This window comes from Coloeus monedula (genome assembly GCF_965178545.1).
Source record: "Coloeus monedula genome assembly, chromosome: 5".
NCBI lineage: Eukaryota > Metazoa > Chordata > Aves > Passeriformes > Corvidae > Coloeus > Coloeus monedula.
Genome location: NC_138785.1, coordinates 73596286 through 73619700, shown reverse-complemented (window position 1 = coordinate 73619700; position 23415 = coordinate 73596286). Strand labels below are relative to the sequence as shown.

At 59.4% G+C, this 23415-nt stretch overlaps 1 protein-coding gene across 1 annotated transcript; it reads left to right on the top strand.

Annotated features, from left to right (window-relative positions):
- Positions 1–1340: 1340 nt before the first annotated feature.
- Positions 1341–20625, top strand: VAX2 (ventral anterior homeobox 2; the record flags this gene model as incomplete). The annotated part of the gene is made up of 3 exons (XM_082281346.1): positions 1341–1650; positions 6051–6238; positions 20125–20625. 3 exons carry the CDS (start codon positions 1341–1343, stop codon positions 20623–20625), a joined length of 999 nt encoding a protein of 332 aa, XP_082137472.1.
- Positions 20626–23415: the final 2790 nt, after the last annotated feature.

Genomic DNA, 23415 nt, shown 5'->3' with positions numbered 1-23415 from the left:
ATCGCAGCCCCCCGAGGCAGGGGAGGTTCCCGGGACACCCCCTCACACACGCGGGGTCCGGCATTCCCAGCTGAAAACCGGGAGCCGCCCCGCTCGGTGCCGGTGCCGCTGTGCCGGATCAGGGAATTTCGGGGCTCCATCCCGCTGCCCCATCCCGGGGTGGCATTGGGGTAACCCCGGCAGCAGCGGGGACCCTCGGGCTCCCGGGCTGCGGGGCACAGCGGGGAAGCGGGACCGGAGCCCCCCGACCCCCGCCCGGCCCGGGGAGGGCCCTCGCCGGCCGGGGCTGGGGGATTCCTTTATTCGTTGCCATCTCTGCCGGCCCTGCCCCGCCCCGCCGGGGGTCCCCAAGGGTGAGACCCCCGAGAAAGCGGCACTCCCGCCACGGGAACCGGAGCAGCCGCAGCGGCCGCCGAGGGGCTCTTTGTTTACCAATCGGTGTCACGGAACGAGAGGGCAGGAAATTGCGTCTGTACCGGGCCGTTAATTTAAAATCGGCTCTTTCTTCCCTCCCCGGTCGCCCGCAGCCGCTCCCCGACGCGGCGGGGGCTCGGCCACCCGCTCCCCGCTGCCGGCTCCGGCGGCGGCCGCCGGGAGATGCGCAGCGGAGCGAGGCGGCGGGGGAGGGCCCGGCCGGAGGAATAAGGACCCGGCTTCTTCGCCGGTCCCACCCCCGGCCGCTTCCTCCGCAGCTCCCTCCCCTCGGCCTCCCTTTCCCCTCCCGCCCTTTACCCCCCTAAAATCATCCCCCCCAATCTCCCGGTATTGATTTCCCCGCACGCCAATCCCCAAGCGCAGCGCGGCCAGCCCGGGCACCGGCGGCGCCTCCCGTCGCCTGCTTCCCGCCGGCACTGGCACCGGCACCGGCACCGGCGCTCCATGGAAGGGCAGCGGCTGCGGCCGGAGCGCCTGAAGTTTGCCCGGAGCGAGGTGCCGCGGGAGGTGGAGCTGGGGAGGGGGCGCGGGGGGCGGCGGGGGGGGGTGCTCAGCCGCCTGTCAAAGTTTGAAACTCCTTTTCCCCCCACCCTCGCACCCTCTCGGGACGCCCTCACGGGTCCCCCCCCCCCCACCCCACACACCCCCGGTACCACCCCCGGCGGGGCGGGGAGGGGGGTGCTCTTTAAATACCGGCCCCCCGGGTGGGAGAGGGCGACAGGCGGGAGGCGACGGCCCCCGGCGGTCCCCGGCCATGGGGGTGAGCTGGGGCGCCGAGCCCCGGGGGGGCCGGAGAGGGGCGGAGAGGGGAAGGGGTCTAGGGAGGGTGGGGGGGGCTCCCTCCCATCCCCCCCGCCCAGCCTTGCCTCCTCTCTCCCTCTCCCCGTGTCTCTCTCTGCCTCCTGATGTTTGATCCCGCCGCGGCGCCCGCAGGGATGAGCGATGGAGGGGCCGAGCCCGGCGGGAGCCCCGTGCTGCTGGCCGAGCCCGCGGCCACCGGGCGGGCCCGGGAGAAGGCGCCGACCCGGCCGGAGCTGGAGGGCGCCCTGCGCGCTGGCGGCGGCGGCGGCGGCGGCGGCGGAGCCGGCGGCGGCTTCAAGGACATCCCGGGAACGTCGGCGGTCAGCCCCGGCTCCTCCAAGCAGTGCGCCCCGGACACCGAGAGCCCGTCGGGGACCGGCGAGGCGGATTACTGCCGCCGCATCCTGGTGCGAGGTACGGGCACGCTCCCCGCTCCCCGCTCCCCGCTTCCCCGGCCGGCAGTTCCCGCTCCGGGGATGGGGCATCCCCGACACCGCTTCCAGCGCATCCCGGACGCTCCCGGGCGCTTCCCGCCTGCGACCTCCGGCCTCCCGGCCCCGCCGCTTGTGCCCCGGCTCTGCTGCGTTCGGCACGGACCGGGCCCGCTGCCCCAGCCCGGCTCCGCCGGCAGCGGGCTGGGAGCGGGGCCGTGCCCAGCGGGCGGCCGGGAGGGCTCCAGGGGAACAGCCCCGGGGTCACGGAAGCCCCGGGCCGGCGGAGCCCCGCGGGGGACGCGCGGGCGGCGGCAGAGGGGGGACAGCATCGGCTCGGCGTTGGAAGCGATGTCGCAGGAGAAAAGCGTCACGGAGCGGCGGCGGGCGAGGGGGGGTTTATTATTATTTTTTTTTCCCCTTTATAATATCACTGGCTCGGCCCCGGCTGGGGCTCGGCGTTCCTCGGAGCCGCCGCGTCCCGCATCCCGTATCCCCGCATCCCGCCCCGCCGCCCGCGCTCAGTCCCCGCCGGCCCGGGGCTCGCCGGGACCACTTCTGGCTTGTGGCGAACCCCGAGAAGTTTGGGGAGCCCTGGTGTCGGTGTCGCAGGCGGGCGGGTCCCGAGCGCTCCGCGGCTCCGGGATCCCGGGGATGCTCCGAGTCGCCGCCGCTCCTCCGGAGCCCGGGGCAGCTCGGCGGCCGCTCGGCGCTCAGGGCCGAGGCCTCCCGGTGCCCAGCACAGCGCTCGGGTAGCGCGGCAGGGACCGGAGCGGCGGCCGTGACCTCCCTCCTCACCACCGCGGGGGCGGCGAGGACCGGAGCCGGGTCCGTGTTCCATCGTTATCCCGGGCTCGGGCATCCCGGGAAAGTGCTCCGCCGCTCACCGAAGCCTCTTTCGGGGTTGTCGCGATAGGCGCCCTTCGCCGACAGCCCGGTTGTCCCCCCAGTCCGAGCCGGGGACAGCGGCCGAGCAGCGGGCAGCGCTCGGGGACGAGCCCCGGGGTCCCACCCGTGGTGTCCCCGAGTCGCCGGGGGTCGCCGAGCGGGGCCGCCGCCGGTCCCACCCGGGTCAGGCTGGGGTCAGGCCTCTCCTGCACCGGTTTCAGCCCTACCGAGGCCGCCCCGACGGTGCTGGCACCGGGAGAGGGGCGGGGGTCGGTGCCCAAGGCCGGGGCAGGTTCTGCGCTCCCGCCGGCCCCGGGGACCCTCACGGGGAGCGCCCGGTTTCACCATCTTGCTGCAGCCGCCACGGTGCGGACAAAATGGTGGCGAGGAGAAAACGCCGCAAATCACAGGGATTGAGCCCAAATGAAGCGGGGGGCGACGTGGCGGGGCCACCCGGGCTGCGGGGCCACGGGGCCGCCGGTCCCCACCCGCCCCGGCCGCGGTGCCGCAGCCGGGCAGGGCCGGGGCCGAGCAGCGGCTGGGCCCAGGCGGAGCCTCCCGGTGGGTTTTGTGTAAAGCGGGAAGCTCAAAGGTTTATTTTTATGTTTTCAAATATTTTTTTTTTTTTAATATTTTGAGTTCCGCCCTCGCTGCCTGCCCGGGGAAAGGGCCCCCGCCAGCCCCGGCCCCGGTGAGAAGCGGCTGCCACGGAGCTGCCGCCAGCCCCGGTGCCGCCCCGGTGCTCGCCCGCGGTGCTTTCGGTGAAGTCGGGGGTCCTGGTGACCCCCTCACATCGGCGGGGTCCTCTCGGGGTCTCGGTCCGCTCGCCGGTCCCACGATACCGGGGATGGTCCGTGCGGGACGGAGCCTCCCGGTCACCTCCCGCTCACCTCCCGGCCATCCCGGTCTCGTCGCGGGTGGTTCCCGGGGATAAACGGGACGAGAACTCGGCAGCCGAGGGATCTGGGCAGTCCTGGGGCCGGTCCCGCTGTCACCACGGCCACTGCAGCCCCACGGGGCTGAGGACACATCCCGGGGTGCTCGCCTCGTTCCTCCCGGCGCTGGCCCAGCGCTGGGCCCGGTGGCCACAGAGCACACGGAGGAACCCCGGTGGCGTTCGGGGGCGCTGGGAAGGGCTGCGCGTTTCTCTGTCCCCGAGGTGCCACCATGGGCACCCCATGGCACGGAGGGGACATGCTGGGAGCTGGCAGGGGGGGTGTGCACCCCAAAAGGTCCTGGCAGCTGTGTTGGTGCAGAACCCAGGTGGGCACGGGGTGTCCCTGTGCCAGGGTGGGGTGTCCCTGTGGATGTGGGGGTGCGCGGGGTGTCCCTGTGCCACGAAAAGGTGTCCCTGGGGATTTGGGTGTCCTCTGCTCTTTTGGGGGATTTCAACCCCCCCCCCCTGTCCTGGCTCCAGTGCCACCAGGTGTACCCCGGTCCCCAAGAGCAGGATGTGTCACCGCGGCCTCGCCAGCGAATCCCAGGCCTGTGGAACCCCTCGGGCAGTCCTGGCAGGACTGGGAAGTGTTGGGGCTCCAGGATGGGAAAAAGATCTCAGGACGGGGTTCCCAAAGCTGGAATGGGGGGCACGGCCCGAGCACCCCAAAACCTACACTAGGGAAGGTCAGCAGGGCTGCGACCACGGGTTTGGTGTCTCCTGTGCCGCGCTGGCACCGTGGCCGTGCCCTTTTCCCTGCCCTCCCTCCGGAGCCGCTCCAGCTGCAGGGGGATAACAATAAATAATGCCCGAGCTGACGCCGAGGGCGCAGCTGCGGCCTTGGATCCGGCGGCCCCGGCATTCCCGGCTGTTGTTGTGCTGGGGCCGTGGCGTGGGCACGGACGTGGGCACGGATGCGGGCACGGGAGTGCGGACGTGGCCCGAGCGTCGTCGCCGCCTCGGCTCTTCCCACACAAAATGGTTCCCGGCGCCTTGATCCCGCCGGAAAAGCCGCTGATCCGCCTACAAGCCCTTTCCTTCCCGGCAGCTCCGTGCCAACCTGTGGGGTTTGGGGTTTGGGGTTTGGGGTGTGGGTCTGGTGCCACCACACCCTGTGCCACCCCGCTTGTCCCCAGGACTCCTTCGGTGCCGCGTTCCGGGAAAGCGCCTCGGCCGTGTCCCGCTGCTCCGCAGTGGGGAAGCGGATCTGGGATTGGGGTCCCTTTCCCAAATCGGTGTTTGGTCCCCATTGCCACCATCCCGGTGCCGGATCCACCACCCTCATCCCAGCTCCTTCATCCTCATCCCGGCTCTGCCGAGCCTATGGCAGCGCCACCATTCCCATCCCAGCGCCACCGCCCCCATCCCATCCCGATCACCCCATTCCCAGCTCCATTGCCCCATTCCCGGCTTCTCCTCGCTGTTTTCCTCCTTCCTACCCCAGGAATTTTATAATCCCTTCATTCCCGACTCAGCCGGAGGGAAGGAGAGCTGTTGACTACCAACCGGGATCCCTCCGGAATTGGGATCGAGCATCCCAAAATCAGGGCCTGGCTTGGGGCTGCTCTCTTGGAGTGACTTCCTGGCTGGATTTTAACCCTCTGGAAAAGCCCCTGGAAGCTTTGCAGGGAGGGCTCAGCCAAACCAGTTCAGCACTGGTGCTACTGGAGCTCGAGGAGAGTCAGGATTTTGGGATCTAGTAAGACCCCGGAGGACGATTCCCAAGGCTCATTCTAATTCCTGGGAGCTGGGACAGAATTCCTGTTGATTGTTTTGGTCGAGTTCGTTCTTTTCCAGTGGAAAGCGAAGCCACGGAGGCTCCTCCGGAGTGGCCACGAGCTGCTTCCCACGGCCTGGGATGAAGCCGAACCCTCCAGCTTTTCTTTCCCTAAATATTCCCAACCTCGTAGAATCCATGGCCGGGAGCAGCTCGGTGCCAACAGCACTTCCCAAACTTGTCCTTTAATAGAAAACCACCCCAAAATGGAAGCTGAGCTTTCCAAGGGAATATTCCCTCCATGAGGATAATTCCGGAGGGACAGGAATTGTAATAGAGGGGAAGTTTTTCAGTATTGCCAAGGAAGGAGATAAATTTTAAATTATATAAAAATTATATTAAAATTATATTAAAATTATATTAAAATTATATTTAAAAATCTTTAATTCCAGTTCTTCCTTGGCATAAATTTTCTTTTTGCTCCTGGCTTTCCGAACTATTATTTCCGGCATGAAATGCTCCGTTTTCCCAAAACACTTTCTGGCTTCTATTTATGTCTTTAAAAAATCCTAATTCATGGAGATGTGACATCTTTCCCTAAATATTTATAAACTCAACACATTCGGGGCCAGAGGGAAGAACCAAACCATGACTTCACTCCAGCTTGTGGGATTTCCACAGATACCCCGCATCCAGCCGCTCTTTAATTCCATTTATTCACCCTTTTTCCCCCCAATAACCGGATTTTTTTAGATTTTTGGACCCATTCCTCCATTATTTTCCCCTCGCAACCGTGGGAATTTTTTTTTCCCCCTCACGGTTCTCCCCGTTTCCCCCACAGATGCCAAAGGGACGATCCGGGAGATCGTGCTGCCCAAAGGGTTGGACCTGGACCGGCCCAAGCGGACGCGGACGTCCTTCACGGCGGAGCAGCTCTACCGCCTGGAGCTGGAATTCCAGCGCTGCCAGTACGTGGTGGGCCGGGAAAGGACGGAGTTAGCCCGGCAGCTCAACCTCTCCGAGACGCAGGTGAGACCCGTGGTGGCACCTCCGGGCTGGGGACACCGCGGTGGCCGTGTCCCCAAGCCGTCGGATGCGCGGAGCGAGGGGACGACGGGATGCGCGCGGTGTTTTCCCGCTGGTGGTTTTCCACCATCCCGTCCTTGGAATGGTTGGAATAGAGTTGGGGACAACCCTGAGGGGTCTGTGGGGGAAGCCCTCGCTGGTGGTGTCCCCTCAAATGTCCGGCAAAGGGTCAAGGGGAGGTTGGAGATAGCTTGGAGTAATCTGGGCTAGGGAAAAGTGTCCCTGGATGAGTTTTGAGGTCTTTTCCAACCCATTCCATGATCCCGTGAAAAGTGGGAAGAGGAAGGAGAGGGGGTGACAGCAGTGGGACTTTGTGGGATTGGGATGGGTGGGAGCTGCTCCCCCTTTTCCTGCGCCCCAATCCTGGCAGGATGGGGGTGTCACTGGAATTGGGCCTGGATCTCTTCTCCATCGCCTTCCTTGGATGATGGGGAGGGATTTTCCTGGTTTTCCTGCGCTGGGGAGATCTGGGAGAATGGATCGGGTGAGCTCCAAGGTCGGTGCCTCTGATGGGGTCGTAATGGTTTTGGGCTTAGAAATTTGTAATTAAAGAGTAATAATTAGCAATTGAATAATATTAATAATAATATTTCTAGAAAATATTTGTATTATCGATATTATTATAATAATGATGAATATTCTGCCCCGTCCACCCCTTCCCTGCCGGGTCTGGCAACAGCGTCGCTTCCCTCCATTCACCTAGGAAAGAATTCCAATTTTTCCGACCCTTTTTATGGAATAAACCCATCCCAGGCTCTGAGGGGTGGGATTTGGGGAGATCCTGCTGCTGGGCGAGGGGAAAATCGGCATTCTGGGATTTTTTTGGTGGCGGAGTAGGGTGAGAAGGAGGATTTCGGGTGGGATTCGGCTGTGACAGAAGTGGCCTTGGATGCCTCTTCCCGGGGTCCCAGTGTCACCTCCATGGAGCTGGGAGTGACGCAGGTGGGCTTGGCCGTGTCACCCCGCGGGAACGGCTTTGTCCCCGGCACAGGCAGCTGGTGAAGGGTCCCTCTTCGTGGAGTTCCTCTTCCTGGGGTCTCTCTTCCCGAGATTTCTCTTCCCAGGGTCCCAGTGTCACCTCCATGGAGCTGGGACAGTCACGGGTGGGCTTGGCCGTGTCACACTGCGGGAAGAGCTTTGTCCCCCTGGTGAGGGGCCCCTCTTCCCGGTGTCCCTCTTCCTGAGACCCTTCTCCTTGGGATTCCTCTTCCCGGGATCTCTCTTCCCGAGGTCTCTCCATGGAGCTGGGACAGTCAGGGGTGGGCTCAGCCGTGTGGGAGCAGCTTTGTCCCCCGGCACCGGCAGCCAGTGCAGGGTCCCTTTCCCAGTGTCCCTCTTCCCACTGTGTCACCTCCACAGATCCACGAGGGACCGTGGAAAGCAGGAGCACAGGATTCCAGGGAGCTGGGAACCACACTGGGGTCCCTTTTCCCAGGATTCCTCTCCTGGAGTCCCCTGGGTCACCTCCACAGAGCTGGGAGTGACGGGGGTGGCCTTGACCATGCCATGCCAAGGGACAAGCTGTGTGTCCCTGGTGGGATCCCTCTTCCCAAATCCCTTTTCCCAAATCGTTCTTCCCAAATCCCTTTTCCCAAATCATTCTTCTCAAATCCCTTTTCTCAAATCGTTCTTCCCAAATCCCTCTTCCCAAATCCCTTTTCCCAAATCCCTTTTCCCAAATCGTTCTTCCCAAATCCCTTTTCCCAAATCATTCTTCCCAAATCCCTCCTCCCAAATCGTTCTTCCCAAATCCCTCTTCCCAAGATCCCTTTCCCCAGGGTCTCTCCATGGGCTTGGCAGAGTTTGTCCCCGTGACCAGCAGGGACATGAGGCTGTGCCCAGCAGGGTGCCAGGGTTGAGAGGGCACAGCCTTTCCTTAGGGATGAAATTCCCATCTTTTCCCGCTACTTTGGAGCCTCGCTGCTGCCTTCATCCCTGGGTGAGAAAATTCCCACCCCGTGGGCCGGGCGCTGTCGCTTCTCCTCTGCTCTCCCCTTTCCCTCACCCTTTTCCCTCCTTCATCCCTGTCTCCTTAAATTCCTTTGAATTCCTGCTTTTCGCACCCTTTTTCCTTCCCCGCAGCCAATCCCCAGTTCCCAGAACCTTCTCAGCTCCCTCCCCAGCCACCCAGGCATCCATTCCCAAATTCCTCCTCTTCCTCTCCATGTCTCGTGGGATGATTTCACTCTCAGGGCATCCCCCTTTCCCTGCTTCCTGGTTTTTCATGGCCAGGATGTTTCCCTCAGGAATTCCAAGAGCTTTAAACCAGGTTTTCCAAGCCCACTTTGGGTCTGGAGGGTGCTGATCCCACCTGGATGCGGCCTGGGGGAAGGAAAAATCACCTCCAGCCCCTCCTGTCCCCCTTCAGCTCCTCCGAACTGGGATAAATCCCAACTTTCTCAGCAATCCCAGGATTTTGGGTGCTTCTGCTGATTCATTCCCGGAGCAGCTCCCAGAATTTAGGGAATTTTAGTGGCGGATCCTAACCAGCAGCATCTCCTGGCTTTTCTTCTTGGGAGGGGGAGGGACAGATCCTTTCCAGCTCCTCCCTGCGTTGGATTTTGATTCCAAGACCAGGAAGCCGCTCCTGACTTTTCCCTGTGCCGGCACCCGTGGATGTGATGGGAAGCCTGAAGGAAAGGGGCCACCAGGGATGGGATTTTTTTGTGCCTGTGGATGTTTGGGAAAGGGCGGTGGGAAGAGGGGGGAGAGGATGATTCATCCCGGCGAGGAGGGAATGTGACGAGATGGGAAGAGACACGGTGTGATCGCAGCTGGAATGCTGCAGCCCAGCATTCCCGGGAGCGGATCCTGCAGAAATCCTGCTGGAAAAGGGGAAAATGGGAGATTTTCGAGCTCTGGTTTGACTTCCCTGGCACCTGATCCCGTTGTTTGGCAGAGTTGGAGGCGGGATGGGTTGGGGAGTGCGGGATTTGGGATTTTTTTTTGGCTCTGAGTCCTGCTCCAAGAGGAGGGATCTGCAAGAAAAAGAGGGAATTATTGGGAGGAGAGGAGGGATCAGCCAGGGAGAGGGGGATCACCTAGAAAAGATGGGAATCACGCAGGAGAGAGGGTGGGATCATCCAAGGGAGAGCAGGGATCACCCACGGGAGATGGGATTCATCCAGAGGAGAAGAGGGATCACCCAGAAAATATAGGAATCACTGGAAGTGAGGGTGGGATCATCCAGGGAGAGTAGGGATCGCTCAGAGGAGGGGGAAAATCACCCAGGGAAGAGGGGGATCAGCCCAGAAAAGATGGGAATCACCCAGGAATAAGGGTGAGATCATCCAAGGGAGAGCAGGGATCACCCAGGGGAGATGGGATTCATCCAGAGGAGAGGAGGGATCACCCAGAAAAGATGGGAATCACCCAGGAATGAGGGTGGGATCACCCAGAAAATATAGGAATCACCTGGAAGTGAGAGTGGGATCATCCAGGGCAGAGGGAGAGAATTTCGGAGCTGCTTCCGCCCATCCAAGGAATTCCTCTTCCCTCCTGGGAACCACATCCCCGCTCTGCCTCCCAGTGCTTTTCCTAATTAACCCACAGATGTGATTAAACGAGTTTAATTAACCTGAGGAATGTTTCCATTGGAGAATATTTTCATGGAGATGCCGAGGCGAGCTTTGAGATCCTTGGGATGAACTGGGAAGTGACGGGGGCATCCCAAACCCATCCCAAATCCGTGGATCCGTGGATCTGGCTTTCACTGGGAAACTCCGCCGGAATCCTGAAGGGAAAAGTGCCCCTTCTCAGGATTCAGGAGTCTCCAAGAGTTTTTCCAACCTCAGCCATCCCATAATTCCATGATTTCTGCCTGCCTGGCTGCTGGCAAATCCATGGGACTTTCCTGGTGTCCCCATGGGCTCCATCCAGACCTTCCTGGGGACAACTCCTGAGCCACCCTACAGCCCAACACCCGCCCGGAGCATCCCGGGATTCCCAACATGGAGTAAAACATCTGGAAAAGGCAGAGGAGGGCTGGGAAGGTCTATTTATAGCCCGGCAATTAAGAGGAGGCTGTTAAAAATTAATCACCTCAGCTCGTTAACGGCTCCCAGTCCCCACAGGGACGGGGCTGTGGGGCTGCCACAGGTTTTCCTGTCCCAGGGAAAAAAAAGCAGGAAAAATAAGGCTGGGAAGAGCTGGGAGCCCAAAACCCCCGTGATTCCCATTTCCCTCTGGACTGGGACACGGTGGGTGTGATGGGATCCACCCCAGGTGATTTTGGAATTTCCAGAGGGCAGGGATAAGTGGGATCTTGGGAAGGGATTCCTGGCTGGCTGGAATTCCCAGAGAAGCTGTGGCCGCCCCTGGACTCTTGGAAGTGTCCAAGGCCAGGCTGGATCCACCTGGGATAGTGGGAGGTGTCCCTGGTCATGGGAAAAAAAAGCTTTAAGGTCCTTCCCAACCCAAACCAGTTGGGAATTCTGGGATCAGTCCTGAGGAGGTCTCCATCCCTCCCTCATTCTATCTCTTCTGGCGGAGTTTTTTCGGGATGGGATGAATTCTCCCACCTTATTTTCCTGGAGCATTTCCCTGACCCAATTCCAGGAGGGATCTGGGCTATTCCAGAGGATCTGGGAAGAGCATCCTGCAGCTGCCAAATCCTTGGGAGCAGGTGGCAGTAGGGGAACATAACCCCAAAGATCCCACATTTAACGGGATCAGGCCACACCTGGATCCACCTGGAATGGAGGGGGATCCTAAATCCCAGTACCCACCGGAGATTCCTGGGATTTGGGCACCTCCAGGAGCTGCTGGATCCCATTCCCACATCCCATCCTGGGTCAGAGCACGTTCCTGGAGCAAACCCAGCTCACGTGGCCCCGCTAATCCCGGCCCCTCCTGGCAGTGGGGGCCTCGGGGGAACCATAAAGCCCGGCCTAAGCGAGGATGCCGCGGTGGCAGGGCCAGGCTGGCACAGCCCCGGGAGCCTCCGGAATTCCGGCATCAAGATCCCAAAAATGGGGCAGGGAGCTTGGTTGGGGTGATAAATTCTGGATTTTTGGGGAGTGTTCCTAAAATGGGGAGTGGGAAATTAATTGGGGTCTGCTGTGGGATAGATGAGCTGGGTATTTGGGATCCCGAAATATCCGGGGGTCTCCACGGTTCCCCAAGCACTGATGTAAAAAAATTGGGAATAATTCACCGGGATTTTTGTCATTAAGGATTTATAATCCCCTCCCCCCTCCAAAAAAAAGAAAAAATCCCGGGATTTCAGAGTTTCTGATGGAAAATTTTGACTCCCAGTGAAGCCGAACTGGGTGTTCCCAAAACAATCCCAGCATCCTCCAAGTGTGATTTAAACGTTTTCCTGAAAAAATGATTGGATTTGGGGTTGGTGATGGGTTTCGGTGATGGTTTTGGGCCAAAATTCCCACCCTGGGGTCCCATCCAGACCCCCGGCATTTCATGGAGGGTGTCCCTGCCAGGGTGGTGTCCCCACCCATCCCAGCGCTTCCCAAAACCCCAAAAATGGGAGATTTCCCCTCCAGCTTCACTGGTGTGCCCAAATTTTCCATTTCCAAAAGGCTCTGGAGCACCCGCGAGGTTCCCTGGCTGTGAAGCTGGGAATATTCGGAATATTGGAGCAGGAGCCGGACACAGGCCCGGCTTCTGGCTGGAATTTTGGATGGGAAAGGGGCTGCACTGGGAATGGGCTCCCAGATGAGGGTCAGGGACAATTCCCGCAGCGCTGGTGGCTGGAACCGCATTCCCAAAGGCGGCGGAGGAGGGTTTGGAATGGTTGGCGCAGCGGGAAGCGCTGGAATGGCGGCCAAGGGATGAATCCATCCCCGCTCTCCCGGCACGGGGAGAGGCAGAAGGGTCACGGAGCCATCGTTACAAAACCCGCGGGTTCGGGCAGCGATCCCAAAAGATTACACAATGCTGGGATCCGGGATGTGGGATCTGAAGCTACGCCGAGCCCCAGTGGGGCCGGAGAGAGGAGAAGAGAGGAGGGAAAAGGAGGAGAAGGAGAAGGAGGAAGGTGGTGCGGGATGATGGCGGAGCGGAGGCTCCTGCCGGCGGTCGGGAGCTAATCCTGGCCGATTCCCACTCGGCAGCCAGGAATAGCGAGGGATGGCGGAGCCGGGGGCCACACGTGCGCCGGGAGCGCGTGACGGAGCCGGGGTCAGCGCCGGGGCAGCGCTGCCAAAAACAAACACCACTAAAAACCCCAAACACGGTCTGGGAGTCGCAGAGCGGGGTCAGGATTGGCCTGTTCGGTGGATAAACACTGGGAAAATGGGCTCCGGTGTTTTTTGGGAATGCGGGAGTGCCGGAGCGCGTGCTGATGGTATTTTAGGATTTGGGTGAGCAGGGTGGGGGTTTGGGATCCCAGGCAGGAGCGATTCCCATCATGGCTCGGCCTCAGCGTGATGGGAATAGGGGGTGAGGATGGAAAGCAGGAGCTGTTAGGAGAGGAGGGCACTTCCCGGTCGTCTCCGTGTGGTGCTTTGGGATGCCGGGATGGGTGGATGGAGGGATGGATAGATGGATGGATGGATGGATGGATGGATGGATGGATGGATGGATGGATGGATGGATGGGGTCAGTGCCAGGGCAGGGCTGCCCAAAAATAACCACCATTAACAATCCCAAAACATGGTCCCGGAGTCACGGAGCTGGATTCCCATTGGGCGGATGAACACGGCGAGAACAGGAGGCTCCGGTGGTTTTTGAGAATGTGGGAATGCTGGAGTGCGTCGTGTTGATATTCCTGGGATCTGAGTGGGCAGGGATGGGGGTTTGGGATCCCACTGGGATGGCTCGGGAGCAATTCCCAGTGTGATGGGAACAGCAGATGAGGATGGAAAATGGGAGGAATAAAAAGAGGAAGGCACTTCCCGGTTCTTTCAATGTGGTGCTTTGGAATGCTGGGATGGAGGGATGGATGGATGGATGGATGGATGGATGGATGGATGGATGGATGGATGGATGGAGGGAGGGATGGATGGATGGATGGAGGGATGGATGGATGGATGGAGGGATGGATGGATGGATGGATGGATGGATGGATGGATGGATGGATGGATGGATGGAGGGATGGATGGATGGATGGATGGATGGATGGATGGATGGATGGATGGATGGATGGATGGATGGAGGGATGGATGGATGGAGGGATGGATGGATGGATGGATGGATGGATGGATGGATGGATGGATGGATGGAGGGATGGATGGATGGAGGGATGGACAGACAGATGGATGCACGGATGGATGGACGGATGGACGGATGCACAGACGGATGCACAGACGGCTGGTTTCTGGGCCAAAAACCCACACAAGCCCCCAGCTCACGGAGATCCATGGAATGATGAGCTCCCACCCTTGGCCTTCCCATCCCCGGAGCGATGGGACTCTCGGCCTGCGGTGCGGGGTCTCCGTTGGGATTCCCCACCTGGGATTAATTCCTTTTGTGCCTCAGAGGTGCCTGGGGAAGGGCGGGGATGGGAACAACAGCCCTGTGTCCCCAGGACAGGAATCCCAGCCTCCCGCACTCTCTGAGGTCACGGCACCAGATTCCAGGGCTCCAACCCCACCTGGGCTCGTCCTGGTGCTGGCAGCCGTGGAAAACCGGCACGGAGCCGACGCCGTGGGCTCCGGGTGGTTCCGTAGGCCCCGGATAACGCCGTGGTCCCATTTTTATTCCCGTGCGCTGCTTCCTGCATCCTGCCTGGGATCAGGGAATTGGGACGGGCTGGGAGATGCGGGAGACGCGACCCCATCCCGAAGCTCCGGTTTGGGAAGCGCGTGCGGCTCCTCGGATGCCGGCGGGATCCGGCGTTCTGAGCGCGGTGACATTTGGGGTGACATTCCGGGTGCCAGGGAGAAGAGAAGGTGACGCCTTCCTGGAGTCGAGGGGATGAATCCTTAGGGAAAGGATTCGTGGGAGGAGGAGAAATCCACCGGGATCTCGGGGGCTCGTTCAGTTGTGGAATAGGGAGCGGGAAAACCAAATAAAATAAAATAAAATTAAATTAAATTAAATTAAATTAAATTAAGTAAAATAATAAATAATAAATAAAATGAAATAAAAGAATAAAAAAATAAATAAAATAAAATAAAATAAAATAAGGTAAGAAAAATAAAATAAAATAAAATAATAAAATAATAAAAATAAAATAAAATAAAATAAAAAATAAAATAAAATATGAAAGATAAAATAAAATAAAATATGAAAAATGGAATGAAATAAAATAAAATATAATACAAAAGATATAATAAAATATGAAAAATGTAATAAAATGTGAAAAATATAATAAGATAAAATATGAAAAATAAAACAATGTAAGAAAAATAAAATGAAATCAAATATGAAAAATGAAAAAATCAAATGAAAAATTAAATGAAATAAATTGAAAAATTAAATGAAATTAAATGGAATAAAATAAAATAAAATTTGAAAAATGAAATAAAATCAAATGAAAAATTAAATGAAATAAATTGAAAAATGAAATTAAATTAAACGGAATAAAATAAAATAATAAAATGAAAGAAAATTGGCTCAGGGAAAAGGAAGAGAATGGAATAAAAAATGGGGAAATAAAATAAAATAGAATAAAGCAAAATAAGTTGAAATAGGGTAGGAGAGAACAAGATAAAATAAAGTAGAAGATAATTCGATTCAATTTAATCGAAGACAAGAGAATAAAATAAAGAATGAAATGAAATGAAATGAAATGAAATGAAATGAAATGAAATGAAATGAAATAAAATAAAATAAAATAAAATAAGGAAAATCGCCAATATCACGATATATAAACATATAATTTAAAAGAAAATATAATATGACATATAAAATGTATATTACATTATATATTACATTAAATGCCTTATATATTCTATATTCTATATTATATAATAATAATAGATATTACTATTGTTATAACTGAAGACAAAATAACCAGGCAATAGAATATTTAACATACAATAAAAAACAGAATAAAATACAAGAAAATACTTATATAAAATACATAATAACGAATACACATTTAACTATCTAAAATAGCAGGTATAGCTAGAATTTATACATATATTTCATTTCCCAATAAGAAACTCAATATTTACACGATTTCATAGCTCCCCATGGACTCTTTCCCAGCCTTTTGGGGTTGGGGATTCCTTTTTCCCGTATTCCCATTCTCCTTGGCGTTGTCTTCACCCTCTGGATCAGGCTGGGAGAGCTGGGAATGTTGCCCTGGAGAAGGGAAGGAGGCAGGGAGAGCTGCGAGCCCCTTGCAGGGCCTCAAGGGGCTCCAGGAGAGCTGCAGAGGGACTGGGGCCAAGGGCTGGAGGGACAGGAGGCAGGGAATGGCTTCCCAGTGGGAAAGGGGAGCTTGGGCTGGGATGTTGGGAAGGAATTGCTGGCTGGGAGGGTGGGCAGGGGCTGGGCTGGAATTGCCAGAGCAGCTGGGGCTGCCCCTGGATCCCTGGGAATGTCCAAGGGCAGGCTGGACACTGGGGCTTGGATCCACCTGGGATGGTGGGAGGTGTCCCTGCCCATGGAATTGGAAGGGATTCAAGGTCCCTCCCATCCCAAACCATTCCGGAATTCTGGGATTTATAAATCCCTGCTCTCCTCACACCTCAGCCGGGGCCGTGTCTCCCGCGCTGCCTCTCCCGGAGCTTTTCCGGGCCATCTCCTCCGCACGGCTCCGTCCTCCCTGTCCCCTGAGTGTCCCCTGCCCGCGTCACCTCCCGTGTCCCATCCCTGGGCACATCCAGAGGCGCTTCCCTGCATCTGCCTCCAACCCCACTGGAATCTCATGTGTGGGGCTGGGGATTTGGAGCCGCCAGCAGCCCTGGGCGATTCCCAGGAATTCTGACCCCTTGTCCCCAGAGCAAAACATCTGGGAATCGGTTTTCCCTGGGAAAGGATGGCCTTGATCTCGCTCTCCTTCCCACCATGGATTGGCAGGAAAAAAGATATTCCAGAGGGCTGGAGTGGTGCCCACCGGGAATATTCCTTGCCCTTCCTCCGGGATAAACTGGGAATGGTGCCACCGCTGCACCACCAGTTGGCCCAGGGATGTGGATGAGGAAGGAATTTGCAGTTTTAGGGAATAAAACCTCATCAAAGCCAATTTGGGCAAGTTTTCGATGGGATTTGTGGAAGAATCCCGAGTGGGAGGAGCTGGAGTTGAGCGGGGGTGGAGCAGGACGGAGGATGAGGCCGGAGGGGAATTACTCATGGATGTGTCAAGGATTGAGCTGATCCACATCCACCGGGAGGAATTTGAGGATAATGGAGGCTGAAAAGGACAGGGAGCCACTAATTGGGGACAGGCTGGGGACAAACTTCAGCCACGCGGCTCGGAGATGTCACCGGGGCGGCTGGGGACGGGCTGGGGTCACCCTGCGGGATTTAGGGGACATTTTTGGGGTGCAGTGCTGGGATCTGCGGCGTGGTGGGCACGGAGAGGAGCTGGGGAGGGGAATGCGGGATGGGGGAATCTCCTCAGAAAGGCTCCTCTTGTCCTACGGACCCCATTCCGCAGCGGAATTCCGTGTCAGGATCATCGTGGAGCCATGGAATGGTTTGGGTTGGGAAGGGATCTTCAATCCCAGCCCGTTCCAACCCCGACACCTCCCACCATCCCAGATGGATCCAAATCCATCCAGCCTGGCCTTGGGCACTGCCAGGGATCCAGGGGCAGCCCCAGCTGCTCTGGGAAGCCTTGCTGGGCTCGGCCGGGATCATCTGGAATCCCATCAGAGCGGGAACATGGAGGGACAGGAGGCAGGGAATGGCTTCCCACTGGAAAAGTGGAGATTTAGATGGGATATTGGGAAGGAATTGCTGGCTGGGAGGGTGGGGAGGGGCTGGGCTGGAATTGCCAGAGCAGCTGGGGCTGCCCCTGGATCCCTGGAAGTGCCCAAGGCCAGGTTGGATCCACTTGGGATAGTGGGAGTGTCCTGGGGCAGTGGGATCTTGGAGCAGCCCCTGGTTTGGGATCAGGGATGGGGCTGCTCCTCATCCCAGAGGATGCTCCAGAGCCTCCCGCTGGCTCCGACCTCCCCAGAAGAGCGGGATGGGGCTGGAGATGCCAAACCTCATCCATGGGCTCATCGTGTCCATCCTCAAGGACAACATCCTGGTGATGGGATCCTGAATTGCTGGATAGGGAATGTTTGGAGCAGAGAGTGCTGGGAATGTCCACCCTGTATGGATCCACACCAGGCCTTCGTTAAGGTGTCACTAATTAGATGGGTTTTGGGGCTGCCTGGATCCTCTCTGGCCCCACCACTGTGGGTTTGGGATCTGCAATTCCCAGGATTCAGCTGCTCCAGGAGATGGGACAATTCTTTGTCAGGTCACCATGTCCAGGGACCATCCCAGTGGTCAGCATGGAGTGACCAGCAGGGTCAGTGGCATGGGGACATCAGCCCTGGGGTCAGTGGGATGGTGACACCAGCCCCGGGGACCTGTCCCTGCTCCCAAAACCATCCCAGTGGTCAGCATGGAGTGACCAGCGGGGGTCAGTGGCATGGGGACATCAGCCCTGGGGACCTGGCTGTGTTCCCAAAACCATCCCAGTGGTCAGCATGGAGTGACCAGTGGGGGTCAGTGACATGGGGACATCAGCCCTGGGGACCTGTCCCTGCTCCCAAAACCATCCCAGTGGTCAGCATGGAGTGACCAGTGGGGGTCATTGGGGTGGTGACACCAACCCTGGGGTCAGTGGGATGGTGACACCAGCCCTGGGGACCTGGCTGTGTTCCCAAAACCATCCCAGTGGTCAGCACGGAGTGACCAGTGGGGGTCAGTGGCATGGGGACATCAGCCCTGGGGACCTGTCCCTGCTCCCAAAACCATCCCAGTGGTCAGCATGGAGTGACCAGCGGGGGTCAGTGGCATGGGGACACCAGCCCTGGGGTCAGTGGCATGGGGACATCAGCCCTGGGGACCTGGCTGTGTTCCCAAAACCATCCCAGTGGTCAGCACGGAGTGACCAGTGGGGGTCAGTGGCATGGGGACATCAGCCCTGGGGACCTGTCCCTGCTCCCAAAACCATCCCAGTGGTCAGCACGGAATGACCAGTGGGGTCAGTGGCGTGGGGACACCACCCCCGATGGCCTGGTGGCAGCGAGGGCCTCCGTGTCCCCGTGCGGGTGTGGCGGGCAGGGGATGTCCCCGAGGGGTGGCCGCGGGCTGGCAGTGCCCGGCGGTGGCCGTGTCCCCCGGGCTCCGGCGTGCCCAGGGAGGGGCCGGAGCTGCGGGACTTGCCCCAGCCCACGCTCCACTAGCCCCGCACCGTGGTTCCTTTGTCACCGAGGGCCCGGCCTGTCCCCAACGAGCCGCCGGTGACTCCGGGAGGAGTCCGGGACCTGCTGGCCCCGCAGCCGCCGGGCCCGCTCGCCCCCGCTCGTGTCGCCCCCCCCTAACCCGAGTGTCTTCCCATCCGTGTCCTTCCCTCACCTCCGTGTCCGTCTGTCCGTCCCTCCCGCCTCTCTCTGTCTCTCTCTCTGCCTCTCCTGCCCCTCTGCTCTGCCAGGGAGGGGAGCGGGGCCGCCATCCCGAGGGGGGCCGGGGCAGTTTTGGGGCCGGGAGCCGCGGGCTGGGGGCCCTGGGGTGGGCAGGGCAGTTTTGGGGCGCGGGAATCCCGAGAGATTCGCTCCTGACCTCGGCCAGGATGGGGCGTGGGTGTCCCCAGCTGGGTCGGTACCCAGGAATCCAGGGCCACCAGAAGCCACCCTGTTCCCTCACGAGTCAGCCTGGGCCAGGAATTTGGGGTTGAGGAGCATCTCCAAGGAGAATCCAGCCTGTCCCGTAGCTCAGCATTCCCGGGAAAACCAGCACAGGGAGAGCCGAGCACGGCTTGGGGTGGGGGGAGCCCCGAGCTCTGGGCTCCCATCCTCAAGGTCCCATCCCTGGAGCGACATTCCTTGGGTCCCATCCCAGGGAAAGGAGCCTGGGGTCCCTGGGATCCCATCCCTGGGCTCCTGCCCCGTGTCCCATCCCTGGAGTGCCATCCATGGCGGCCCCATTCCAGGGACAGGAGCCTGGGGTCCCTGGGGTCCCATTCCTGGGCTCACACCCCTGGGCTCCGTCCCAAGTCCCATCCGTGGGGTCCCATCCCAAGGACAGGAGCCTGAGGTCCCATTCCTGGGGTCCCATTCCTGGGGTCCCATTCCTGAGGTCCCATCCCAAGGACAGGAGCCTGAGGTCCCATTCCTGAGGTCCCATTCCTGGGGTCCCATTCCTGGGGTGCTATCCATGGGGTCCCATCCCAAGGACAGGAGCCTGAGGTCCCATTCCTGGGGTCCCATTCCTGGGGTCCCATTCCAAGGACAGGAGCCTGAGGTCCCATTCCTGGGGTCCCATCCCAAGGACAGGAGCCTGAGGTCCCATTCCTGGGGTCCCATTCCTGGGGTCCCATTCCTGGGGTCCCATCCCAAGGACAGGAGCCTCAGGTCCCATTCCTGGGTCCCATTCCCGGGGTGCCATCCATGGGCTCCCATCCCTGGGCTGCTATCCCAAACCCCATCCCCAGGCTCCCATTTTTGTGCTCCCATTCCCGGGGTCCCACCCTCAGCCTTCACTCCCTGGGGGTCCCACCTGCAGGCTCCGGCCCCTCTCCCTGCCGGCTCCTCAGGAATTCTCCCTTTCCCTGGAAGCGCGGAGGGAGGATCTGGCTTGGGGGTTAATTTTAATTACGTCTCTCTCTCTCTCTCTCGTGTCTCTCGCTCTCTCCCGGTTCTCGCCTCTCTCTTCCCGCTCCCCCCGCGCTCTCTTTCCGTCCGTGCCTTCCTGTCCCCCCCCTTCCCCTCCCTCCCTCCCTCCCCACCCCGTGTCCCTCCCCGCTCCCTCCCCAGGTCAAGGTGTGGTTCCAGAACCGCCGCACGAAGCAGAAGAAGGACCAGAGCAGGGACTCTGAGAAACGCTCCTCCAGCAGCACCTCCGAGTCCTTCGCCACCTGCAACATCCTGCGGCTGCTGGAGCAAGGCCGCCTCCTGTCCGTGCCGGCCCCCCCGAGCCTCCTGTCCCCCACTTCCAACCCCATCTCCAGCCCCGCGGGCAACCGAGGCGGCCTGGCCACGCCGGGTCCCGCATCCCCGGGGCTGGGCGGCGGCGGCAGCTCCCCGGTACCGGCACCCTTCAGCCTGCAAGTCCCGTCTCTCGCCGCTTCCTCCTCCTCCTCCTCCTCGTCGTCGTCGCCGCGGCTGCCGGGGGGCCCGCTGTGTTTTGGGGGGCCACTGCTGGGCAACCTGCACGAGTTGCCCGGTGCCTACGGACTGGGCGCGTCCGCGTTCGAGCCTTACACGCGGCTGGAGAGGAAGGACAATTCTATACCCAGCAAGAAGCCGAGCCCTTAAAGCCCGTGGCAAAAGGTGCCACCTCCCCGCCCAGCCCGGATCGTCCACAGAGCCACCCGAGCCCTGGGAATTGCCCCCCGCCGCCCCCGGGAAGCTCCCGTGGGAATGGCAGCTCGCCGCTGATGGAGCCGTGGATGTCGCCAAAGCTCAGCTGGTGACACCCTGAGGTGTCGCTCGGGGGCCGGTGGCACCGGGGCTGCCACCGAATCCCCGCTCCAGGTATCGCCGGGGGGGGGGGGGGTGGCGGCTGTGCCGGGGGTGGACAACAGAGCCCTGGTCACTCCGGACTGCTGGGGTCACCCCGAAAGGGACAGCGCGAGGTGGCGCCGGGCTCTGTCCCCGCGGTGTCCTCGGAGAAGCGCCGTGCCTCAGTTTCCCCACCTGCGGCGGGCGGAGTGTCCTGGCTGAGGTCACCCCGGTGGCCGCAGGGTCCCTGCGCTGCTCCCGTGGCGTGTTTGTCCTCTGGCGGCTCCGGTGACCTGGCTGATGTCCCCAACGCCGCCACTTGTCCCCGTGGTCGGAACAAGCGGCTGCCGCGACCCCTGGGGACACCCGCAGGCTCCTCCAAAACACCGCCCTGCCCCGTTTTGGGGTCGTTCCCACCCTGGCAGACTCCACAGGGATCCCCTCTGACCTCCCCGAGGGGCTGTAGGTCACTGTCGCAACCCCCGCGAAGACACCCCGCCAGCTGGGGACAGTCGTGACAGGGTCCCACCGAGGGCGTCTTTGCCATCAGCACCCCCAAATCCGCTCTGGGGTGGCACCGCCGTGGCCCCATCCTGACATCGGCCTTGCAGCACCCGCCACACCCCCCCCTTGTCACCTGTCACAGCCAGGGTCCCTCCCCGGGGGTCCCAGAGGGTGACAATGGCTTCCTGCGGGGCGGGATCCGCCTCGGGCGGGCTCGGTGGGGCTCAGGATGGGGTTGGGGACCAGCGGGGCGTTGCATGAGGTGGCCCTTGGGGACAGGGGCAGCTGCTGGGGGAGGGCTGTGGTGGGGGTGTCACCTTGGTGGGACACCCTGGGGTGGCATCACCTTGCCCAGGTGTCCTGTGGTGCCATCACTTTGTCACCCTGGGGTGCCATCACCTTGCCCGGCTACCCCGCGGTGTCCCCACCTTGCCAGGACACCCCGTGGTGGCATCACCAGCTCCCCCGCAGTGCCACCACCCCCGCTGTGACAGGACCAAGGGGACATCCCGAGCCCCCTCCCCACGCCCAGCCCTGGGGGCTCCCCCACACCCCCAACCCCGCCGCTGTTGGTTAATTAATTAATTCATAACCATAATTAACACTGACCACCCCACCCCCGGGTTGCTGCTCCTTATGGGGACACATCCCCCGGCCCGCGAATTCCCAGGATTTTGCAGGGAAATATTTAAAATAAATGATTTTATGAGAAGCTTTCCGGCATTTTTTTTTTCCCCCCGATAACCGAGGATTTTTTTTTAGGGAATTTTATTTACCGGAGCGTTTTAAAGGGAGGGCTCGGGTGGGGAAACTGAGGCAGGGACAGGGACAGGTGACAATCCTACCTGTCGCCCCCCCCCCCGCCGCCGGCACCGACCTGGAATTCGCCTGGAATTGCTCCAACCGCGGCATCCCAACGATGTTTGGGATTTTGCAGGACACCCCTAATCCCTTAATTTATGTTGATCCCGCCTCTCCCACCCCTCCCGATCCAGGTGGAGCCAGGACAGGGAAGCGGCCGTGTCCCCACCTGTGGAATTCTGCCCCCAACCCCACGCAGGCCTCACTTGGTTTTGCTTTTCCCTCTTCCCAGGCGACTCCAGCGGGGGATTTTTCCAACCCGGAAAAATTCCTGGGAAGAAATCTGGTGGAGAAGTGACCCCCAGACCCCTCAACCTCCGTGGCTGGAGGGGATTTGGGGACATTTCGGGGAAAGCAAAGCCCGGGTTGGGATGAGGGGAGGGGGGGAAGTCCCTGATGTGGGAGCATCCTTGGGAATTTCCTCCCGCTTCTCCAGCGATGCCGAGGGATCCGCGGGAATCCCGGGCTGCTCCTTTTTGCCCATTTGACCCCAAAAGGCGCTTCCGCAAATTTTGGCTTCTCCGAAGTTCCTTTCTCCCAAGCGAAGCTGTCGCGGGGCTCGGGGACACCTTGGGGACACCCCCAGTTTGTCCTACTCGGTGCCAGGGGCTCCTCCAGTCTGGGATGATTGGAAAACCAACAGCTGGATGTGGAATTTTAAGGGAAAATGTGCTTTCTCGTGGTTTCTAATGTTAATAAAAGTCACCTCCTGCCTCCTGCAGCCTCCTCCTCCATCGCCTGTGGGATCCAGGGCTGGGCGTCCCCCTCAATCCCACCCTCTTCCCATCCTTATCCCTATCCCTATCCCTATCCCTATCCCTATCCCTATCCCCATCTCCATCTCTTTCTTTATCTCATACCCCTTACCTTTTATCCCTATCCCTTATCGCTGTTCGATTTCCTTATCTTTTATCTCTACCCCTATCTCTCTACCCTTCTGCCTACCCCTATCCCCATCCCTACCCCTTATCGCTCTCCTGCTGTCCCTACCGTTATCCCTTATCCCTGTTTTTATTCCCTGTCTCTGGTCCCTACCCCATCACTTATCTCTGCCTTTATTCCTTATCCCTGCTCCTATTCCCATCCCTATCCCGCCCCCTATCAGTGCCTGTATCCCTCTCCCTACACCATTCCCTACCCCTTACCCCTACTCCTTATCCCTACCCCTATCCCCCTATCCCTTAGCCCCATCCCTATTTTTATCCCTACCCCTTATCCCTATCCTTACACTCATCGCTT